The 17,948-nt window shown below is 39.6% G+C and overlaps 1 protein-coding gene across 1 annotated transcript in view; it reads left to right on the top strand.

The window, feature by feature from the left end:
* The first annotated feature begins 626 nt into the window (after positions 1–626).
* Capza2 (capping actin protein of muscle Z-line subunit alpha 2) overlaps positions 627–17,948 on the top strand; it is a 34,014-nt gene continuing 16,692 nt past the window's right edge. The window contains exons 1-3 of the mRNA XM_027389944.2: positions 627–786; positions 15,423–15,486; positions 16,487–16,538. Of these exons, the coding sequence (XP_027245745.1) occupies positions 748–786; positions 15,423–15,486; positions 16,487–16,538 (155 nt within the window). The 5' untranslated portion in view covers positions 627–747. The remainder of the gene's footprint in view (positions 787–15,422; positions 15,487–16,486; positions 16,539–17,948) is intronic.

The raw sequence follows: 17,948 nt of genomic DNA, 5'->3' as shown, positions 1-17,948 counted from the left end.
ATTTTATTTCCTTCCAAGAGCGCAATGCCTTCCCCTAACTCAATGTTTAATTAATAGAGGTGAGCTTAAGAGCAGCATCTCTGGGTTTTTTGTTTGTTGTTTTTTCTGCATTGTTTATTCCTAAGAATTACCACAGAAGTCTTCCTATCATAAAAGACCAATAAATATTTGTTGAACGAATCAATGAGAACATTAAGAGCAATCTCCCCAATTATGGACTGGATTGTGTATTTCTATTTTAGTGAACAGGGTTTTTTTTTTTTCCTCCCCCCCCCCCCACGCCTAACATTTAAAAATGGTTCATCCATCGGTACAGCTTTTCACAATTTCGCTGGCAGCGTTCAGGATTTGGTGGGAACAAAGTCACGGGCTCAGCATGTACTCGTCGCCAACGGGGTCCATATGGTCACCACTGGGTAGAGAGAGGCACCCAGAGCGGAGCAGGATAGGAGGCTCCATAGCAATCCGGCTTCTGCAGGCGCCGCGCACGCGCACAGCCCGGCTCCGGCCCCGGCCCCCGCCCGCCCGCAGGAGAGGGAGGCGGAGCCCGGGGCGCGTGCGCGGCGGCCGAGGCCCGGGGAGGAGGAGGCGGGGGAGGGGGCGGAGCTTCGCGGCGCGTGCGCGGCGGCCTGGGCGGCGGGCCCCTCCCTTGGCGGGGGCGCGCGGCGCTGAAGACCGCACGGAAAGGGGGAAGTCAGGTGGCCGCCGCCGCCGCCACCAGCGCCACAGTTTGTCGCCAGAAGGAAGATGGCGGATCTGGAGGAGCAGCTGTCGGATGAGGAGAAGGTAGGCGCCGCGGCGGCGGCGGCGAGGGGCAGGGCGGCCGGAAGCGGGAGCCGCGGCGCGAGGGCCGGAGCGTGTCCCCGGGCGGGCTCCGGCTCCGGGGGGTGGGCCGCACGCCTCCGCTGCCCGCCGAGCCCGCTGCCGCGCCGGGGGAGCCAGGCCCGGCCGCCCGCTCCGCTCCTTGTAGGGTGTGTGCTCCGAAAATAGGAAGCCGAGCGGGCGGGCGGGGCGGGGCGGCGGGACCCGGGCCTGGGGGTCCCGGCTCCGGGGACGGTGGAGGGTCGTGCGGCGCCGCCGGGCCTGGGACTGTCACGGCGAGGCCGGCGGGCGAGCGGGCGGGCGGGCGGGGGAAACGGCTTAGCCGACCCTCACTTTCCCCTGCAGTTTCTCCTCCCCGCCGCCAAGTGCTTCCTGGTTCTTCAGGGTGTTTCCTTCCTTCCTTCGGGAGGTCGCAGTCTGCACACCCCGCCCCTTTGCCCTCCCTTCCTCACCTCCCCCCCTTGCGGTCTTTTTCTTTATTATTAATTTTCTCATCGTTACCTTTTTTCTTTTCTTTTCAATTGCTGCTCCCATGTTCCCCCCGGAAGGTAGTATTGTTCACAAAGACACCTCTCTGCCCCCCAGCCCCCATAGTTGTTCTCTGCTCAAGTTAGCTGCCGCTCCCCCTGGGGCAGATTTGGTGACATCCTGTCTTCCTGATAGGACCAGCTCTGTGTGGAGGGAGAGCGGGTGCGACTCCTTTTACTGTGTGTTAAATGCGGTGGCAGCAGTGGGACCAGATGCAGGACTCAAGTTCTCACGTTAGTGATAGGAAATCTGATCATTGTACTAAGACTTTTTTTTTTTTCTTTTGCCCGTTTTCTTTGGCGACTGTGGAGACTTCATACCTAGGGGCGAGGAGGGAGAGAACTCTTGCTAAATAAATTTGAGCGTTTCCTGGAAAAGACCATGACGTTTTTCAAACTCGACGGACATATGTGTGTGGTGCACTTTGGAAATGTCCTCTGTTAAGTGTCTGGTTTTTAAAGTTCCAGACCAGCACACCCATGTGGGAAACATACTCAGTTCTTAAGAATGTTTTTAAACAGTGTCCTTGCACCAAAATTAGGGTTCCGTTTCCTTCCATCTATGATCATTCAGAAGTCAGCCTCATCTTTGTCTTTGGAAATGTTTTGTCTTCTGTGCATTCTGGTGGAAGTGATGATAAATTAACAGTATTGGACCTGCAGCATCCTTTGCCTTAATCCACAGAACTAGACCTTAAGTCCCTAAAAGTTGCTGTGCAGTATTTACATATGTAACATTGAGTAGTTTTAAGTAGGTGATTGAAAATATAACAGTGCACTGCATGCAAAATTAAATGTTACATCTTTTAAAAGGGATTTTTTCCCTGTCGTTTACTTTTGTATGGTTATTAGTAGCTCAGTTGGCTAGAAAGATAGTCAAAGACAGACTAGTTAGTGTGGGAGTTAATGTAGACCTGCCATGTTGTTGGAGAGGCCTGAAATATTCAAAATGAAATGATAAGATTTCCTTATTCTTGACACTTAGAGCACTACTTCCCAGAATATTGTGTAGGATCATCTACTGGTGTCATGTTGGGAACAAATTAATTCTAATTTTAAATTCAGCATTTTTGTGACTTGGGTAAAAGTATTCTGTAGTAGTTTTACATACATATTTTATAACAGTATTTTCTAATTTAGGAAAAGAATGGCCAGAATTTTAGGTTAAATTTAAATAACCAGTAATTTGAAAATTTAACATTCTTGTTATTTTAATTACCCAGTAGACTTTTACTATTTTAGGAGGAGGAGGTTTCATGTGGGATCAGAAATAGAAGATTTAAAAATGATATTTTAAGACCAATACTTAAATCATGCTTCTTTGTTGTTGTTTCCTGGCTTGTGATTTTCAGGAATAAGTTTTCAATATTTTTTACACTTTAGGAGTTTGTGTTCTAAGTTGCAGGTTCTAAAAAAGGGGAGGCACTATGAGATATATATATATATATATATATATATATATATATATATAATATTGTACTTGACAAATTCATTGTGCTTTCTTTTTTTAAGTTTGACGTAGGTAGTTTCATTATTACCATTTACCTGTAAGTAGAATGAAATTTTAAAAGCCTTCTGTAGCTTATGTAGGAGGGAAGTGGCAGAGGTGAAATTTAAACCTAAGTTTGTCTGAATCTGAGGTTTACTTGCATTTTTAATGGTATATGGACCCTTGAAGTTGGTTGTAGGACTGACTATCCTGGGTTTATATCTTGGTTTTGAATTTGTTGACACTTTTTTTTAAAGGTAGTGTCAGGTTCTAAATTTGTGTTTATACTTAGTGGAGAGGCTAACTGGTAAACTTGGATTTTCATCATTTTTAATTGAAGTTTATTTTTATTTAACATGTGAGCATTTTATGCTACTGCTGTGTAGTTTCTTACTGGCCCCATGAAAGGAGGCATTTTCAAAATTAATCAAAGCTGGGTGTGGTAGAGCAGATTTGTAATCTAAACACAGAGGAGGCTCAGACTGGAGGATCTGTAGTTCTGAGACCAGCCTACAAAGAGATTAGCTGTGGTGCATACCTGTAATTCCAGTGTCACCTAGTCTTCTGAGTTCCAGGGCAGTCAAGGCTACACAGTGAGACCCTGTCTCAACAAAACAAAGGATAAAAATACCTAGGACACTAGGTTTACTTTTAAAATCATGTACAGTTGCCTTTTGGATATACTGTGATTTTAATGACCTTATTTCTTTTGGCCACAGTATTAATAGGAAGTAAATTTAGCTGAAGAAACAGTGAAGTCCCTTAAAGCCATTAGTTTAGTGGTGTGCAACCCTGTATATTTTGCATAGTTACAAACCTCCAAGCCAAAACAAGTTTCTTTCTTGGGTCATTTGTGGTTGTATGTAAAGCACTTTTGTGAATTTGAAATTGTGGTATAGAGCTCAAATAAAGAGAACCATCTCCAAACTCTCCTAAAGAAACAAGTCATTGTTGAATGTTTTCTTCCTGGACCTCCATCTTCCTAGTGATTACAGTTGTCAACTTCTGTGGCCTGAGCTTTGGGTAGCCTGGAACTGTGCATGAGAATGAGGATGGCCTTGAACCTATGCATCTACCATGCTGGGATTAATGCTGGGGATGAAGGCAGGACTTTGTGTGTCCTGTCAGGCAGTCTACCATCTAAGATACATCTCTCCAGCTCTCTCCATTTCTTTACTTCTCTTTTCCTACTGTTACAATCACTTAAATCCTGTATTTCAGGGGTTTGTTTTGCTATTTTTTTTCTGCTTGCCCTGTACCTTAGATCAAAATTTTGTCACCTCTTTGATCATAATCAAAAATGCCTAACACAATAATTTATTTCTTGTTTGTAAAAGTATTTTTTAAGTATTTAGTTTATAATGTCTGAATTGACAAGATTTATTAGCTTGTAACAAAATTTCATTCCTCAAACAGAATAGTTAAGTCAGTAACTACAGTTAAGAAAGAAATAAAGTTAAAAGAGAGCTAGAAATTGTGCCTTAGCTGCTCTTTCCTTTCTGCTGTATTTGCTGTGGGCAAGCTTTTCTTGTTGTTTCTAGATTAATTTCCTCTCGATGCTTGTGGATAAACTACACTTTTCTGTATTCTCTGAAAATACCAGTGCCTAATGTTTGATGTGGTGATAACATTGGCACTAGGAGTTTGAAGCCATCCTCGACTACTTTGAGGTCTTGTATTTCTCTCACCTGAGTAATGTACTGTTTAATTGTTCTACTGTCCTTTTCTAACGTCTCAATCCAGTAAATTATCTCTTGGCCTTAGTTTCCTGTGAACTTTGAGGACAAAGTTGTAACTATAAATAACAGTACATGGCATATGGTTAAAGCATATAATATGCTTGTGACTTTTTAATTCTCTGATGATTGGTGCTGCTCCCCAACCTTTACCATGTTTTGAAAGATAAGAATTGTATAGAGGGCTGGAGAAATGGCTCAGAGTTAAGAGCACTGACTGCTGTTCCCGTGTTCAAGTCCCAGCACCTACATGGCAGCTCATAACTGTCTGTAACTCTAGTTCCTGGGGACCCAACAGACACCTTCACACAGACACACATGCAGGCAAAACACCAATGAACATAAAATAAAAATGAATCATTAAAAAAACAAAATTTTACTCTTGAGGTTTAGGTCAGATCTGGCTCATTGAATCTTCCTTGAACTCAGTAACACATCAGTGGTGTTAAGTACAATTTTGTTCTTCTGTTTTCTATTGGAATCCCTAAGTACAGAAATAATGTTATCTCTAGCATCTATCAGTACACTGCATGTGATTAATAAAATGGTTCAGTGAATGAATGAATGAAAAATGAATGAATAATCCACATATTCACAGAATTGAGAGAAAACTGTATCATGAAGAGGAAAAGCATATAATGCCAGATTTTTCTGTGGAAATCTAGCTGTCTAAATTTTCATTCCTAAATTTTGTCATTGGTTTTTAAAGACTTAAGTCTAGTGAAATTCCTGGTGTTTCTGAAGGTACAGGTGTCTGAGGTTCAAATGCTAAATATAATTTATATTTAAGCAACTAAAATATTTAAGCTGTCTTTATAAATCTTGTGTTTATACAAATAACATGAGCTGCTATATCTTACCATAATGTAAAATTACATTTCATTTTCTTGAATTTTGGAATATTTGTACATAATGAGATATCCTCATTTGTGGATCAAGTTCTAATTATGAAATGCATTTGTTTTGTTACGCCTTGTCTACATAGCTTGAAGGTAATTTTATACATATGTGTCTACTCATGTATACCAAAAATAAATCTTGGGTGTCATTCATTCCTTGGGAGCCATGAACCTTTTTTTTTTAGACAGGGTTTCTCACTGAGACCTGAGCTGTGCTTGCCGTGCAGGGATTCCCAGAGCCTTATGTCTCCCCCTTCCTAGTGCTGCATTGACTGATATGCATCCTAAAGTCTGGCTTTTTATATGGGGCCTGGAGATGAAACCCATGTCCTTATGCTTCTGCAGCAGTCATTTTCAGACTACTATCTCTCCAGCCTCTTACACAGTACATAATAATAAAAAAAAATTTACCTATTTATTGATCGTGCATGCAAGTGCCCATGGAGGTCAGAGGGTGTCAGAGCCCCTGGAACTGGACTTACAGGCAGTAAGCCACCTGATGTGGGTGCTAGAAACTGAACCCCATGTCTGCTGCAAGAGTGGTAACACACTCATAACTGCTCAGGCATCTCTCCAGCTCTGTGATACAATATTTTCAACAAGTTTGTACATAAAAAAAATTTTTTTTGAGGCAGGATTCCTCTGTGTGGGTTTGGAGCCTGTCCTGGAACTAGCTCTTGTAGACCAGGCTGGTCTTGAACTCACAGAGATCCGTTTGCTTCTGCCTCTGCCTCCTGAGTGCTGGCATGAAAGGCCACCACCCGGCCCATGAAATAAAATTTTATGCTGTGAAATTTTGTGTTATGTCAGTACTCAAAAAAAATACTATTTTAGAACATTTAAATTTTGGATTTTTGGAATAGGAATATTTAATCTGTATTTGGTTTGAAAGAAACAGAAAGGATGAAGTGCAGTTCTTGAAATAGTGTTTTGTGATCAGCAGAATGCTCATCTCAGATGTAAAGAGACTTAGAAAGAGCAGTGCCCAGTGCTGTAGCAAGAAACAATTGAATTAGCTGGGTGGACAGTAGTGGCACATATCTTTAATCCCAACAGCACGGGGGAGGCCAAGGCAGGCTGATTTCTGTGAGTTGCAAGGGAGCCAGGGCTACACAGAGAAACCCTATATTGAACAACCAAAAAGAAAGAAAAGAAAAGAAAACCATACATATATGGTCTCAATTATTATTAAGGAAAATGTAAGAACACAGTACTCCCGTTAACAATGCTCTTAAAATGAATTAGTCCATAATAAACATACAGTGATAATCATTTGGTCATAAGCCACTTAAATGGCTTGAAATTCAGAAAAGTTTTTTTTTATTATTTTACTTGTAGCACTCAATAAAGCATAAACAACCTTTAGAAAGTTATGGGAAACAGCTTTAAATAATTCTTACAAAGTAGCAAAGTGCATAAAGGCCTAAAATTGAGTCTACCATTTGTGTCATGAACAGCCTAAACTAGTTCTCCCTACTCTGCTCCCACAGAAGTCTGAACCAAGCCTCCCTTCATCACAGTGAACAAACACACTTCTTGGGTATTTCTGAGTAATAGGCTTCAGTTACCCACCAGACATCAGAATTACTTGAACAAGTCAATTCTCCCTCCAGAACCAGGCATCAATCACCCTACTCCCACAGCCCCTACTTCAACCTTTGTATGGCCCCCCTACCTGGTGTGCTCTTCTGGTTTTCCCACCTAGCTATTGTGTGTTTATTTCTGTGTTCACAAGCCTACGTGCCTTGCTTCCATTCTTCAGCAGGAAATGAAGTCTTCATCAAAAGGGCTGCAGTTAGCTGACAAAAATAAGTAAATAAATCTTGAGCAATTATAAAAAGTAGAAAATGTATGTTCACAGGAACACACAGATCTTATTTTAAAAGCCTGTGTCAAATTTGCCACCTTGGAAGAAGAATGACCCTTGCATGTTACCCTAAAAACTTGATTTTACTTGTTGAAAATGAAGCCATTCAGTGTTTTTGTTGTTTCGTTTTTGTTTTTTTAAAGCAGGGAAAAATGAGTATATATTGAAAAATATTGGTCCATTGGCAAGATGGCAAAGTAATTTTGAAGAAGGATAAAACTAGAGGCAGAACAGCTTAACAACCTAGAAACTGAGTAGTTGGATCTCACTGGGATGGAATCAGAGAAAGGGGCATCAGATTTGAGCAAGAGACCATTTGTTGATTGACTATGGGCGAGGGGACAATGAAATGGTATTTGTACTAGTGATTTTATCAAGAACAGAAATAAGTGTGTTTAAATGCGAGATTTTAAGTATCTTTGAGGCACTTAGTGGCTATTTCTAATAGGTAATTGTTTGGAAAATGGATCTTGGTCTTGAGATTGTACTAGGAGAAAGATTTGAGAGCTATCCTAGAGAAATGATAAAGTCAGTGCTTGAAGCAAATAACACTACCTATACCTAGAGATATCTTTTGTTCCCAGATCATGGAAAGATTATGCTTTGTTGGAAAGTAGTTCCATGAACAGCCTTGGCCTTTCATTTTTGTAAATGAAGAATTTTAAAGAAGCAGCCAGGCTGTGGTGGTACACGCCTTTAAATCCCACCACTTGGGAAGCAGAGGCAGGTAGGTGCATATCTGAATTTAAGACCAGCCTGGTCTACAGAGCAAGTTCTAGAAAGTCAAGGGTACACAGAGAAACCCTGTCTTTTTTTAAAAAAAAAAAAAAAAAAAAAGACAACAAAAACTATAGTAAAAACATTATCTAAACTACATTATTTTATCTAGTGGTTGGATTTTTATAAAAATTGAAAATACCTCATGTTTCATTTTTTTTTTAAAGTTGAGGTTTATGATCTTAGAACTCAATAACATAATATGTGAGGCCTTGAGTTCAATTGTCAGCACCAAAAATCAATTTAATGAATTAATTAAATTTAGGTTTATGGAAGTTTTAAAAAAGTTTCTTTGGAGTTTGTGTTGATTTTGATAAAAAGCCAGCTACTCATGGTGTTTGAACAGTGTCTGGCTGATAGAATGGGAAGGGGTCGTGGTGTATAGAAGATGAATGTGCTGCAAACGGCAGGAATACATAAACATAAGCCATCCTTGTAACACTTTAGGTCACAAAGAAACTAACACAGTGTGAAAATGGCTGCATTGGAGAGTATTTTTAAGAATACTGATCTAGGACTGGTGAGATAACCTGTGATTAAACTTGAGAATCCACATAGTGAAAGGCAAGAACTAACTCCTGAAAATTGTTTTTCATGGTATGTGCATATATGCTTATGCATACACACACACACACACACACACACACACACACACACACACACACACACACACACACACACACACACACGGAGTAAGTAAATGTTAAATGTTAAGAAAAATACTAATATTATACTAATGCATGTTGTTTCATGACTTTTCTTGGGAAGGACATAAACAATACAAACATTTGTCTATTCCATCCATAAAGGACACAGTGAGACAGTTGTACTCTTGTGTAGCTTGGTGTATCTGAGTTTATTGGTGTTGCTTATGGGAATAGGTGACCCTTTGACAGCTGCAGCACCAAGTAGTCCCATCCCAGCATGTGTGATGACGTTTGCTAGAAAGCTCTCTCATGTGGCAGAGGCTCTCATTTTCCTCATTTTTCCTCATTTTCCTCTGCAGACAGGTGGCAGAGAAAAGGAAATGCTGAAGAGAACAGGGTAGCCCCCGTGTCCACTCTTCTAGAGGTCTTCCAGCTAGGCCCCACCTCCCAGTAATACCATCAAACCCTATTTCCATTAGGAGATTAGTCCACTGATGAATGTTGAGAAAGAGGAGTCAGTCATTTCTCCAGAACCCCCAGAGGGCATCCAGGTCCTAGAACATGCGCCTGTGGGGAGCAGTTCATATTCACACCATGACATTTAGCCATTCTAAACAGCTCATTTGTATTTCTAGACTTTTTTTTTTTTTTCAGCATGAATTAACTGCTAAGTGCCAAGAATGGGACAGAGTTAATTTGTGTCTTTTATGTTACTATTCAGCAAATACCAAAGCATTTGCTATTTGCCAGGCTCCATTCAAAGTATCCAGACAAAGCAGTGCAGTGGCAAAATCTTCCTCTGGCTTTCTTTGTATTCCCAGGTAAATCTGTGGTAGACTTTGAGGATTTTAGAAGAGGGCTTGGAAACTCAGCAATTTTTGTGGTTGTTGCTTCTATAAATAAAATTTGTTGTGTGCAGTTTCATACATGTATGTATTGCATTCTAATTTTTCTCCCCACAGCTTGTTTTTATTTCCCTCCCGCTCCTGCTGAACTCTTCTTTCTCCACACAGATATCATTTCCTGTATCTGGCTTCCTTTTTGTGTCCCATGTCCCACAGAGTTTAACTAGAGCCATCTGTGTGACCTTGGTTTGGGGCTTTCTGTTGGAGCCTAGTAGACCCAGCAGTGGATACACAGTTGGGTAGTATGTCTCTCCTCTTCCAGAATACGTTAGTTTGCAACATTCAGCAGTGGTAGGGACCCAAGATCCGCTTCCCCATCTGAAGCTGATTGTTGGACCGGCTTGGCCAGTAGGGACAGCTGCTGTGAGTTCATGATTTTTAAGGCTGTATTGTACTTAGAAGTCAGCATTCCAAGCCGCCTGCCTTTCTTCCAGCACTTCCATTGTGTCCCCTCCAAAGCCATCTTTATTCTCAGCATCTTGTACAAGCATTGATCTCTACATTTGCTTCCATTTACTTCAAAGTAAGGCTTCTTTGATTAAGGCTGAGAGTAGTTTGTCTCTGCATATAAACAAATATTTAGAAGGCAGTTTGGGTCATGTCACTTTAGCTATACAATAATATAAATTTCCACTAGGGCATCAGACCTCCTTACCCACAGGTTTGGGGCTGGATTTACAGTACTAGGCACGAATACTCTTCTGTGGAATGGACCTCAGACAATCTGAGAGCTGTTGGTTACTCCCGTACAGACACTGGCAGCAAGGGCCTTTTACCTGCTGAGCTGTCTCACTGGTATAGTAAATTTTATTTTTGTTTTTTATTGGGTATAGGTGTTTTGCTTGTGTATCTGAACTACCACAGTATCTTAGGAAGCTGGTATTTTCTTTCATTATAACTGACACGTTTCATTACTTTAGCATCTGAGAAATCCAAATGGATCCAAATGGATTTGGATTTCTCAGATGCTAAAGTCCAGATTTAAATATTTCAGGTATAGTTGTATAATCCAGATAGATTGAGACTCTAGTCTTCTCCCATGGCCTCTGGTTATTAGTGTTAACTGCTTAGATAGAAGAGAAGCCTCTTGCTGTCTTTTGGTTACATAGTACAATAAGAGAGGGAAGTAAGTCCATGGAACAAAAAATATAAATCACTTTTACTTTGACAGTATAAACTAAAAATAAAACTGACATATTCTAAGAGGTATATTTGTTTGTTTGCTTGTTGTTTTTTTTTTTTTTAGAAACCAAACATTTCAAGGCTTAACCACTGATTTGTATCAGTAAAATGTGTACTACTTGGTATTAGTATTTTAATTTTGACGGCTCTGTATGTAGCATGTGTTATTAAGAATGTTAAAAATGACTTCAAGTCTTAGGCTTATAGAATAAATATTGGATTATTTTTTAACATGCACTTTTTAATCGTTAGCTGTGGCCATGTTTTGTCTTTTGTTTGTTTGTTTGTTTGTTTGCTTTTTTCTCGAGACAGGGTTTCTCTGTGTAGCTTTGGAGCCTATCCTGGCACTCACTCTGGAGACCAGGCTGGCCTCGAACTCACAGAGATCCACCTGCTTCTGCCTCCGGAGTGCTGGGATTAAAGGTGTGCGCCACCAATGCCTGGCTAGCTGTGGTCATGTTTAAGACTATTTTTATTATGTATTTATTTACTTTGGTTTTTTGAGGCACAGTTTCTTTGTGCAGCCTTGGCTGTCTTGTAACTAGCTTTGTAGACCTGGCTGGCTTTGAACTCTCAGAGATCCACCTGCCTCTGCCTCCTGAGTGCTGGGACTTTCATTTTAATTCTTCCTGACAGCTCTTTACTTGGGGAGGGAGGAGGTTAAAACAGTTTACATAATCATAATAGATGGAACTGTAGGCTTGGCAAGCACAGCATAGTCATCTGGACCCGTTAATTACCCTTGCCTTTTCTTCCCCCTTTTCTTCATTTTTAGATTAACAGATGTATTTATTACTTTTCTATTGCTGTGATGACCAAAGGAAACTTAAGGAAGAAAAGGTTTTTTGGGCTTATGGTTTCAGAGGGCTAGAGTCCATTATGGCAGGGCAGCAGTAGTGGGAAGCTAGCTTATCACAAAGGAAGCAGGGGGAGGTTATGTAACAAAGCTTGTGATATACCTCCTATAGCAAGGTCTTTCCTCCTAATGGTGCCACCAAATGGGCATCAAATATTCACATGCATGATCCTGCGGTGGCCGTGCTTGATTCATACCACCATGGCATACACATAATGGATGAGTCTTACCATGGAGTAAATTCTTCCCTCCAAATCTAGTTCCCTATATTCCCATTTAGTAAGAATGAAACGTTTAAGCCTCCATAACCACAAGAGCCAATTCCCATAATACTTCTGTATCTATCTGTATCCCATTGGCTGTGTTTCCTTAGAAAACCCCAGCAAACAAAGTAACTGGCATTCCTTGGGTGTTGCTAGGCTGAAGCCTTGATAATTCTCCAGTATAATTTTTGAGTGTTCAACAAATGTTAGGTTCAGTTAATTGTTTTAAAACATAATCCATCTAACCTGACAGTATTTATGGACTATTTATTGAACTCAGCATGATACTAGAGGTTGAAGATAAATGGTGTCCCGAGTAGTGGTCTGCACTGAAGAAAAATCCCCAGGGAAACAGCCCTTGAAACAGTTTTGAGTACAGTGCAAAGAGGAATGAGCACGCACAGGGGTAGAGCAGAGAAGGGTTTAAGCAGTGCTGCTTATAAAGGGGGTGCTGTGGGAGAAGGCTCTTCAGCTAGGTCTCAGATAAGCAGAAAAGATAAGACTCAGCACCAATTTCAGGTCCTATAACTCAGACTAATAGTCTGTCTGGGGGGGGGGTGTAGGTTGGGTGGACATAATGAGGGAAGTTTAAACCGTGATAGAATTCTGTTGTCTGCTTGACTGCACATTCTTTAAGTCATTGAACTGTGCATTGAATTATGTGCATTGTATCTCAATATATAAAGAAAATTAGTTTATATATGTACCTACTTTATTAGATACATAAAGGGGTGGTTACAGGTAAAGGTGTGTTGTTTATGGTAACCTACCAATTGCTGAATTGGGCAAAGACATAAGAACCTTTGTATGCCATGTAGAGGCATCTGGAGATAATTCTTCTAGCCTGAAGAGGAAGAGCTGAATTGTGTGCCCCTAAAGAGCAGAGAAAACTACTTCCTACACCAAGGCTGCACTTTTTGTCCAATTTTTTTCTGCGTAGGTGAAAAGCGTCAGGGGTGTGTGTGTGTGTGGTCTCTCCTTCCCCTCTCCCTATCCTTCTCATGAAAATGATCATTACCTCCTCATCAAACTTCCTCAGGGTACACCTTGTCCATGCCATTTTAATGAATTTGGTCACACAAGGCTAAACAGCTCTACCAGTAATACCTTTTCTAATACCATCCTTGAATCTCGAAATTACAAGAGGCTACTTCTCTCACTTGAAGAATGGTCCGCTTGCCTGGCCTGCATGTAAACCCACTTCAGTGCCTTCCAAGGCCAACAAGATAGACCCCTTTATTTTCATGATCATGGGTGAGGGACAATTTACATGAGCTTGGGCAATTTCCTGGTGGCTGCATCACTGAAGACAATGTTTCTTCCTCCCCCAGTTACTGAGGGAGGGCTGGGCCTTTATTAGCTTCTCTCTCCATCTATGAAGGAATGTTTGTGGAGCCAGGTTTATGTAGCTCTTGGCAGGTAACACAGCTACTTGAGACTTCCAAAGTTTAAAGGGCAGCAGTCTATACTTCATCAGGGCTTTTACATCTTTCTGTCCCTTCTTCAATATTCTCTGAGTCTGAAGGGAGTGACACAGATGTCCCGTTTAAAGCAGTGCATCCTACAGTAACTCTCAGCACTTTGGACACATGAATCTCTACAGTAACAGTCACCACAGCAAAAACAAAATAAAACAGAAAACAAAAATAAAGCTTCTCTGACCAAAACTGAGAAGTGCTGATGAATGGATATAAATATTCAGAAGGAAATTGCACAGACATATCCTGCTTCTGTAATGTGCTTTTTAGTAGTATTTTTAAATTGAAAAACAATTTTATTTTCAAAATGGACATACAATAAAAGTATGCTCCTTTCCTTGAAGACCTTTAACATGTGTAGAAAGTAATAAACCCACTACCATAATCTGGTACTACTTAAATGCCCTCATTTTCTTCCTTTTTCTTGTTTTTCTCTAGTCATTCTCTTCCTGCCCCATTACCGGACTGGCAACTGTTACACGGTCTCCTTTGCTGTAGAGACAACCCTGCTTGATATGGGACTACTCACAGTTTCTTACCTTTGTTGATGCAAGGGCAGTACACACTCAGTGAAAATCCTATTTCAGATTTTGAATCTAGATCTTTTCCTGGGCTAGGGATTTGTGTTATCATGTGCTTCAGAGACTGGTCCCTACCTCCCAGTTAAACACAGAGATAGTAAGCTGAACACTGAACACTATAGTATACTCTGTGCTAGGCAAGCTATGTGGTTTGGTGGGTAAGATTCATTAAATACTTTAAAATATTTTTAACTTAAAATGGACTGATAGAATGTGTAATTCCAGTGTTGGTTAAAGAGCATATGTACTAAGGTTGAATGTTGTATGCATAAAGTCTTAAAAGAGTACTTTAGAATTAATTCAAGTTGTTTCATTTATCTACAGTTCCTTTTTTATTGCTAAGCAATTTATATTACATAGATGTACCATAGTTATTTGTCCAGTGGATGTTTGAGCTGTAAATTATTTCCAGTTTTGAACAATTTTGAGTCAGTTTTGGTGTGAATGTAAGGTGTGTGTAGGGAAAATAATTAGGAATGATACTGTGTTTTAGGGTATTTGCCTAGCTTTATTGGAAGTGCCAAGTGTTTTCCATACTGGTTGTACAGCTTTAACAAGTAGGGAGCTACAGTGCTCTTGAAGCCACACCAGCAATCTTTTTATTTTAGCCTTTCGGTTTTGCATGGGGTAGTATTTCCTGATTCCTCTATCCATACTCTTGTGAAATACTGAGCATGCTTTTTCATTTGTGCGTATGTCTTGTGCTTAACCTATTTGGTTAAGTATCCATTCACATATTTTGCTTAGATTTTGTTTTGTTTGTTGTTTTCATCTCTTAAATCTTAAGAGTACTTGGTGTAGTTTTGAATGGGTTTGTTGATAAAGTTGCATATCTGGATATGCAAGGACCAGAAGTATTAGAGGACCAGAAGTTTTTCAGCCTTTAGGGTATTGCATATTTTGGGATGTTTGCCTTCACCATACCTAGTTTTGAGTAATCAGTGTACCCGCTTAATTTCATCTTTTCTCACATTTGGCCTTCTTCAAGAATTTCTTTAGTTTAAAAGAAGTAAAATTGTAAGAAAATGTTTATCTGTAGACAACATTAAATTTTAACTGTATTAAGTTAGGTATTTTACTTTCATTTAGCCTGCATGGTATAACTATATTAATTAACTAAAACAGTAATAACAAACTTGTGTTTGAGTGTACAAATGTTACAGTCTGTAACTGGGCGGTGGTGGCACGAGCCTTTAATCCCAGCACTCAGGAGGCAGAGGCAGGTAGATCTCTGTGAGTTCAAAGCCAGCCTGGTCAACGAAGATACACAGAGAAACCCCTTCTCAAAAAAGAAAAAGAAAAAGAAATGTTATAGTCTTTAAAACTTATGTAGTATTGATGTAGCTTTATTGTTATTTTAGCAGAGATATTTATGCCTTTATTTCTGTCTTAGGTACGTATAGCAGCAAAATTCATCATTCATGCCCCTCCTGGAGAATTTAATGAGGTTTTTAATGGTGAGTCTTTAAAATATCTTTAAAAACTTACTACTACTATTATTTTGTGTGTGTGTGTGTGTGTGTGTGTGTGTGTGTGTGTGTGTGTGTGTGTGTGTAGAGGTCAATGGACAATTTTGCATGAATTGGTTTTCTCCTTCCACCATGAGTTCTGAGAATCTAACTCCGCTTGTCAGGCTACTACAGCAAGTACTTTCGCAACTGAATCATTTTGAGCCACCATGATGTGTTTAATTCATAACACTAAGGTTTGATGTATTAATTTTTCCTTTTAAGAACTTTCTTGTTTTATTTATTTTTAAGGGAATAAAACCTACTAAAAGTCAAGAAAGGTGGGAATATTTATCTGGTCCTTGCAAGACTATGAAATGACAGGGAGCTTGTTGCTACTATTTGCTCACAAAGTGATAATTATTTAATTTTGTTTTCTATAGACCAACCTCATTGGAAATCTATGAATGTGTCTGTCAAACTAAGAAACATAGTCCTGCTGGGCGTTGGTGGCACATGCCATTAATTCCAGCACTCGGGAGGCAGAGGCAGGCGGATCTCTGTGAGTTCAAGGCCAGCCTGGTCTCCAGAGCTAGTGCCATGCTCCAAAGCTACACAGAGAAACCCTGTCTCGGGGGAAAAAAAAAAGAAAGAAAGAAAAAGAAAAACAAACATAGTCTTAAGTATTTTCTGGAAATCATATCAAACCATTTTCTAGTGCTGTTTATCTTTAGTGCTTTGTAGGTACTGTATTTGCCTACAGCAACTGTTTGAACTGGCTTTGTTTTTTGTTTTTTTTGGTTTTTTGTTTGTTTTTAATTTTGTCTTCTATTAATCAAAATACTTTGTTTTGTATTTTAAATACCATGGTACATATTTGTGGATAGCTTGGTCATTAGAGTAATTTGATCTTGCGTGTATGGGAGATGTTAATGTTTAAATAAAACAAGCTGTACTCTTTGCAATATTCAAACAGAAAATAATGATGTAAAACAACATTGTTTTGCAGATGTTCGATTATTGCTTAATAATGATAATCTTCTCAGGGAAGGAGCAGCACAGTAAGTATTTTATGTTTCAATTTAAAAAATGACTAGGATGGAAAAGATGTTTTAAAGATGATAGTGGTGCACTAATCCTTAACATAGAGTTTCTAAGTTGTGCAATTATTTATATAAATATTCACATTTACATGTATATGTTAGAATGAGAAGTCACGGGTAGTTAGGAACAAGAATGAAATAAAATTTTCTTTTCTTTCTATGTATTGTTTTTCAAAACTAAATGTTAATTTGAGATCATTGGAACTCATGGGAAAGTGTCTGTGAATGCAGAGATATACTTTAAATCATTGATTGGACTTCAAATTACTCTGATTCATTGTCTTCTGAAATAGTTTTGAAAAAAAGAACATTGACATCATTGTTTCTCTTACTTTGCTTTGAGTTGTTTAAATTGTCCCAACTTGTGGATTGGCTCAGCAGATAAAACATTTGACACATGATCATGAGGTTCAGAGTTCAGATCTTAAACTCAAATAAAGGTCAAGTGCTGCAACACACATCTGTAATCCCAGTGCCCCTGAGGTTAAAGATAGGGGGTGGAAACAGGAATCCCCAGAAGTGTCCAGGCCAGGTAGCATGCTGTTCCCAGTTGTGATCAAGAGACCTACTTCAGATGAGGTGGAAGGCAGAGACTGACACCTCAGCTTGTCCTCTGACCTCTACACATTACTTACCTACAGAACATACATATACCGGTATACCATGTACATTATACACAACATACACATTGTTTCAAATCCCAACTTGAATTTTCCCTCAAAAGAAATGGTACTTGCTATTAAAAAGCAATCCAGAGCTTGTGTAGCCTAAGTTTAGGAGGCATCACAAAAACACTCCTTCTGTTCCCATTCCAGTTCTCTGGAGCGAATGTATAATCAGAAATGGGGTTTCTCTTGAGTTGTCTTTGATACTGGATTTCTTTGATGCATTCATATCTCTTCCCTACATGTGTTCCTTTCTTCCACCCTTACAGTGGGGCTTCATCTCTCCCCCCTCCCTCTTTCTCTTTCTCTTTCCCCCTTTTTGTAAGAGGAGGAAAAGCAGAACTATTGTTCTTTTAGAGTAAATAAAGTTGATACATCTTTACTAAAAGCCAAAATTTCAGAATGTTTCAAAGTAAAATCAGTCTGGCTGAAAGAGCCTGTCATGTTAAATCTAGAACACTATGAAATACCTCTGAATACTTTTTTATTCAGCAGACAAAAGAAAGTATCAGGCTTTGCTGTTATGAAATCAGCAAGCCCTGTAGGAATTTTTTCATTAGATTCAGACATGTCCTATAGAAAACCATATGAAATGAATAGGATACTAGAGACATATTAAAGGCCTTCAGAACCCAAAGAAAGAACACTTTTTTCCATTTTGAATTTAAAAATTAGGGTTTATTTTATTTTTAATTATATGTAT

The sequence above is a fragment of the Cricetulus griseus genome (assembly GCF_003668045.3).
Source record: "Cricetulus griseus strain 17A/GY chromosome 1 unlocalized genomic scaffold, alternate assembly CriGri-PICRH-1.0 chr1_0, whole genome shotgun sequence".
NCBI lineage: Eukaryota > Metazoa > Chordata > Mammalia > Rodentia > Cricetidae > Cricetulus > Cricetulus griseus.
This window is presented reverse-complemented; position numbering and strand designations above follow the sequence as displayed.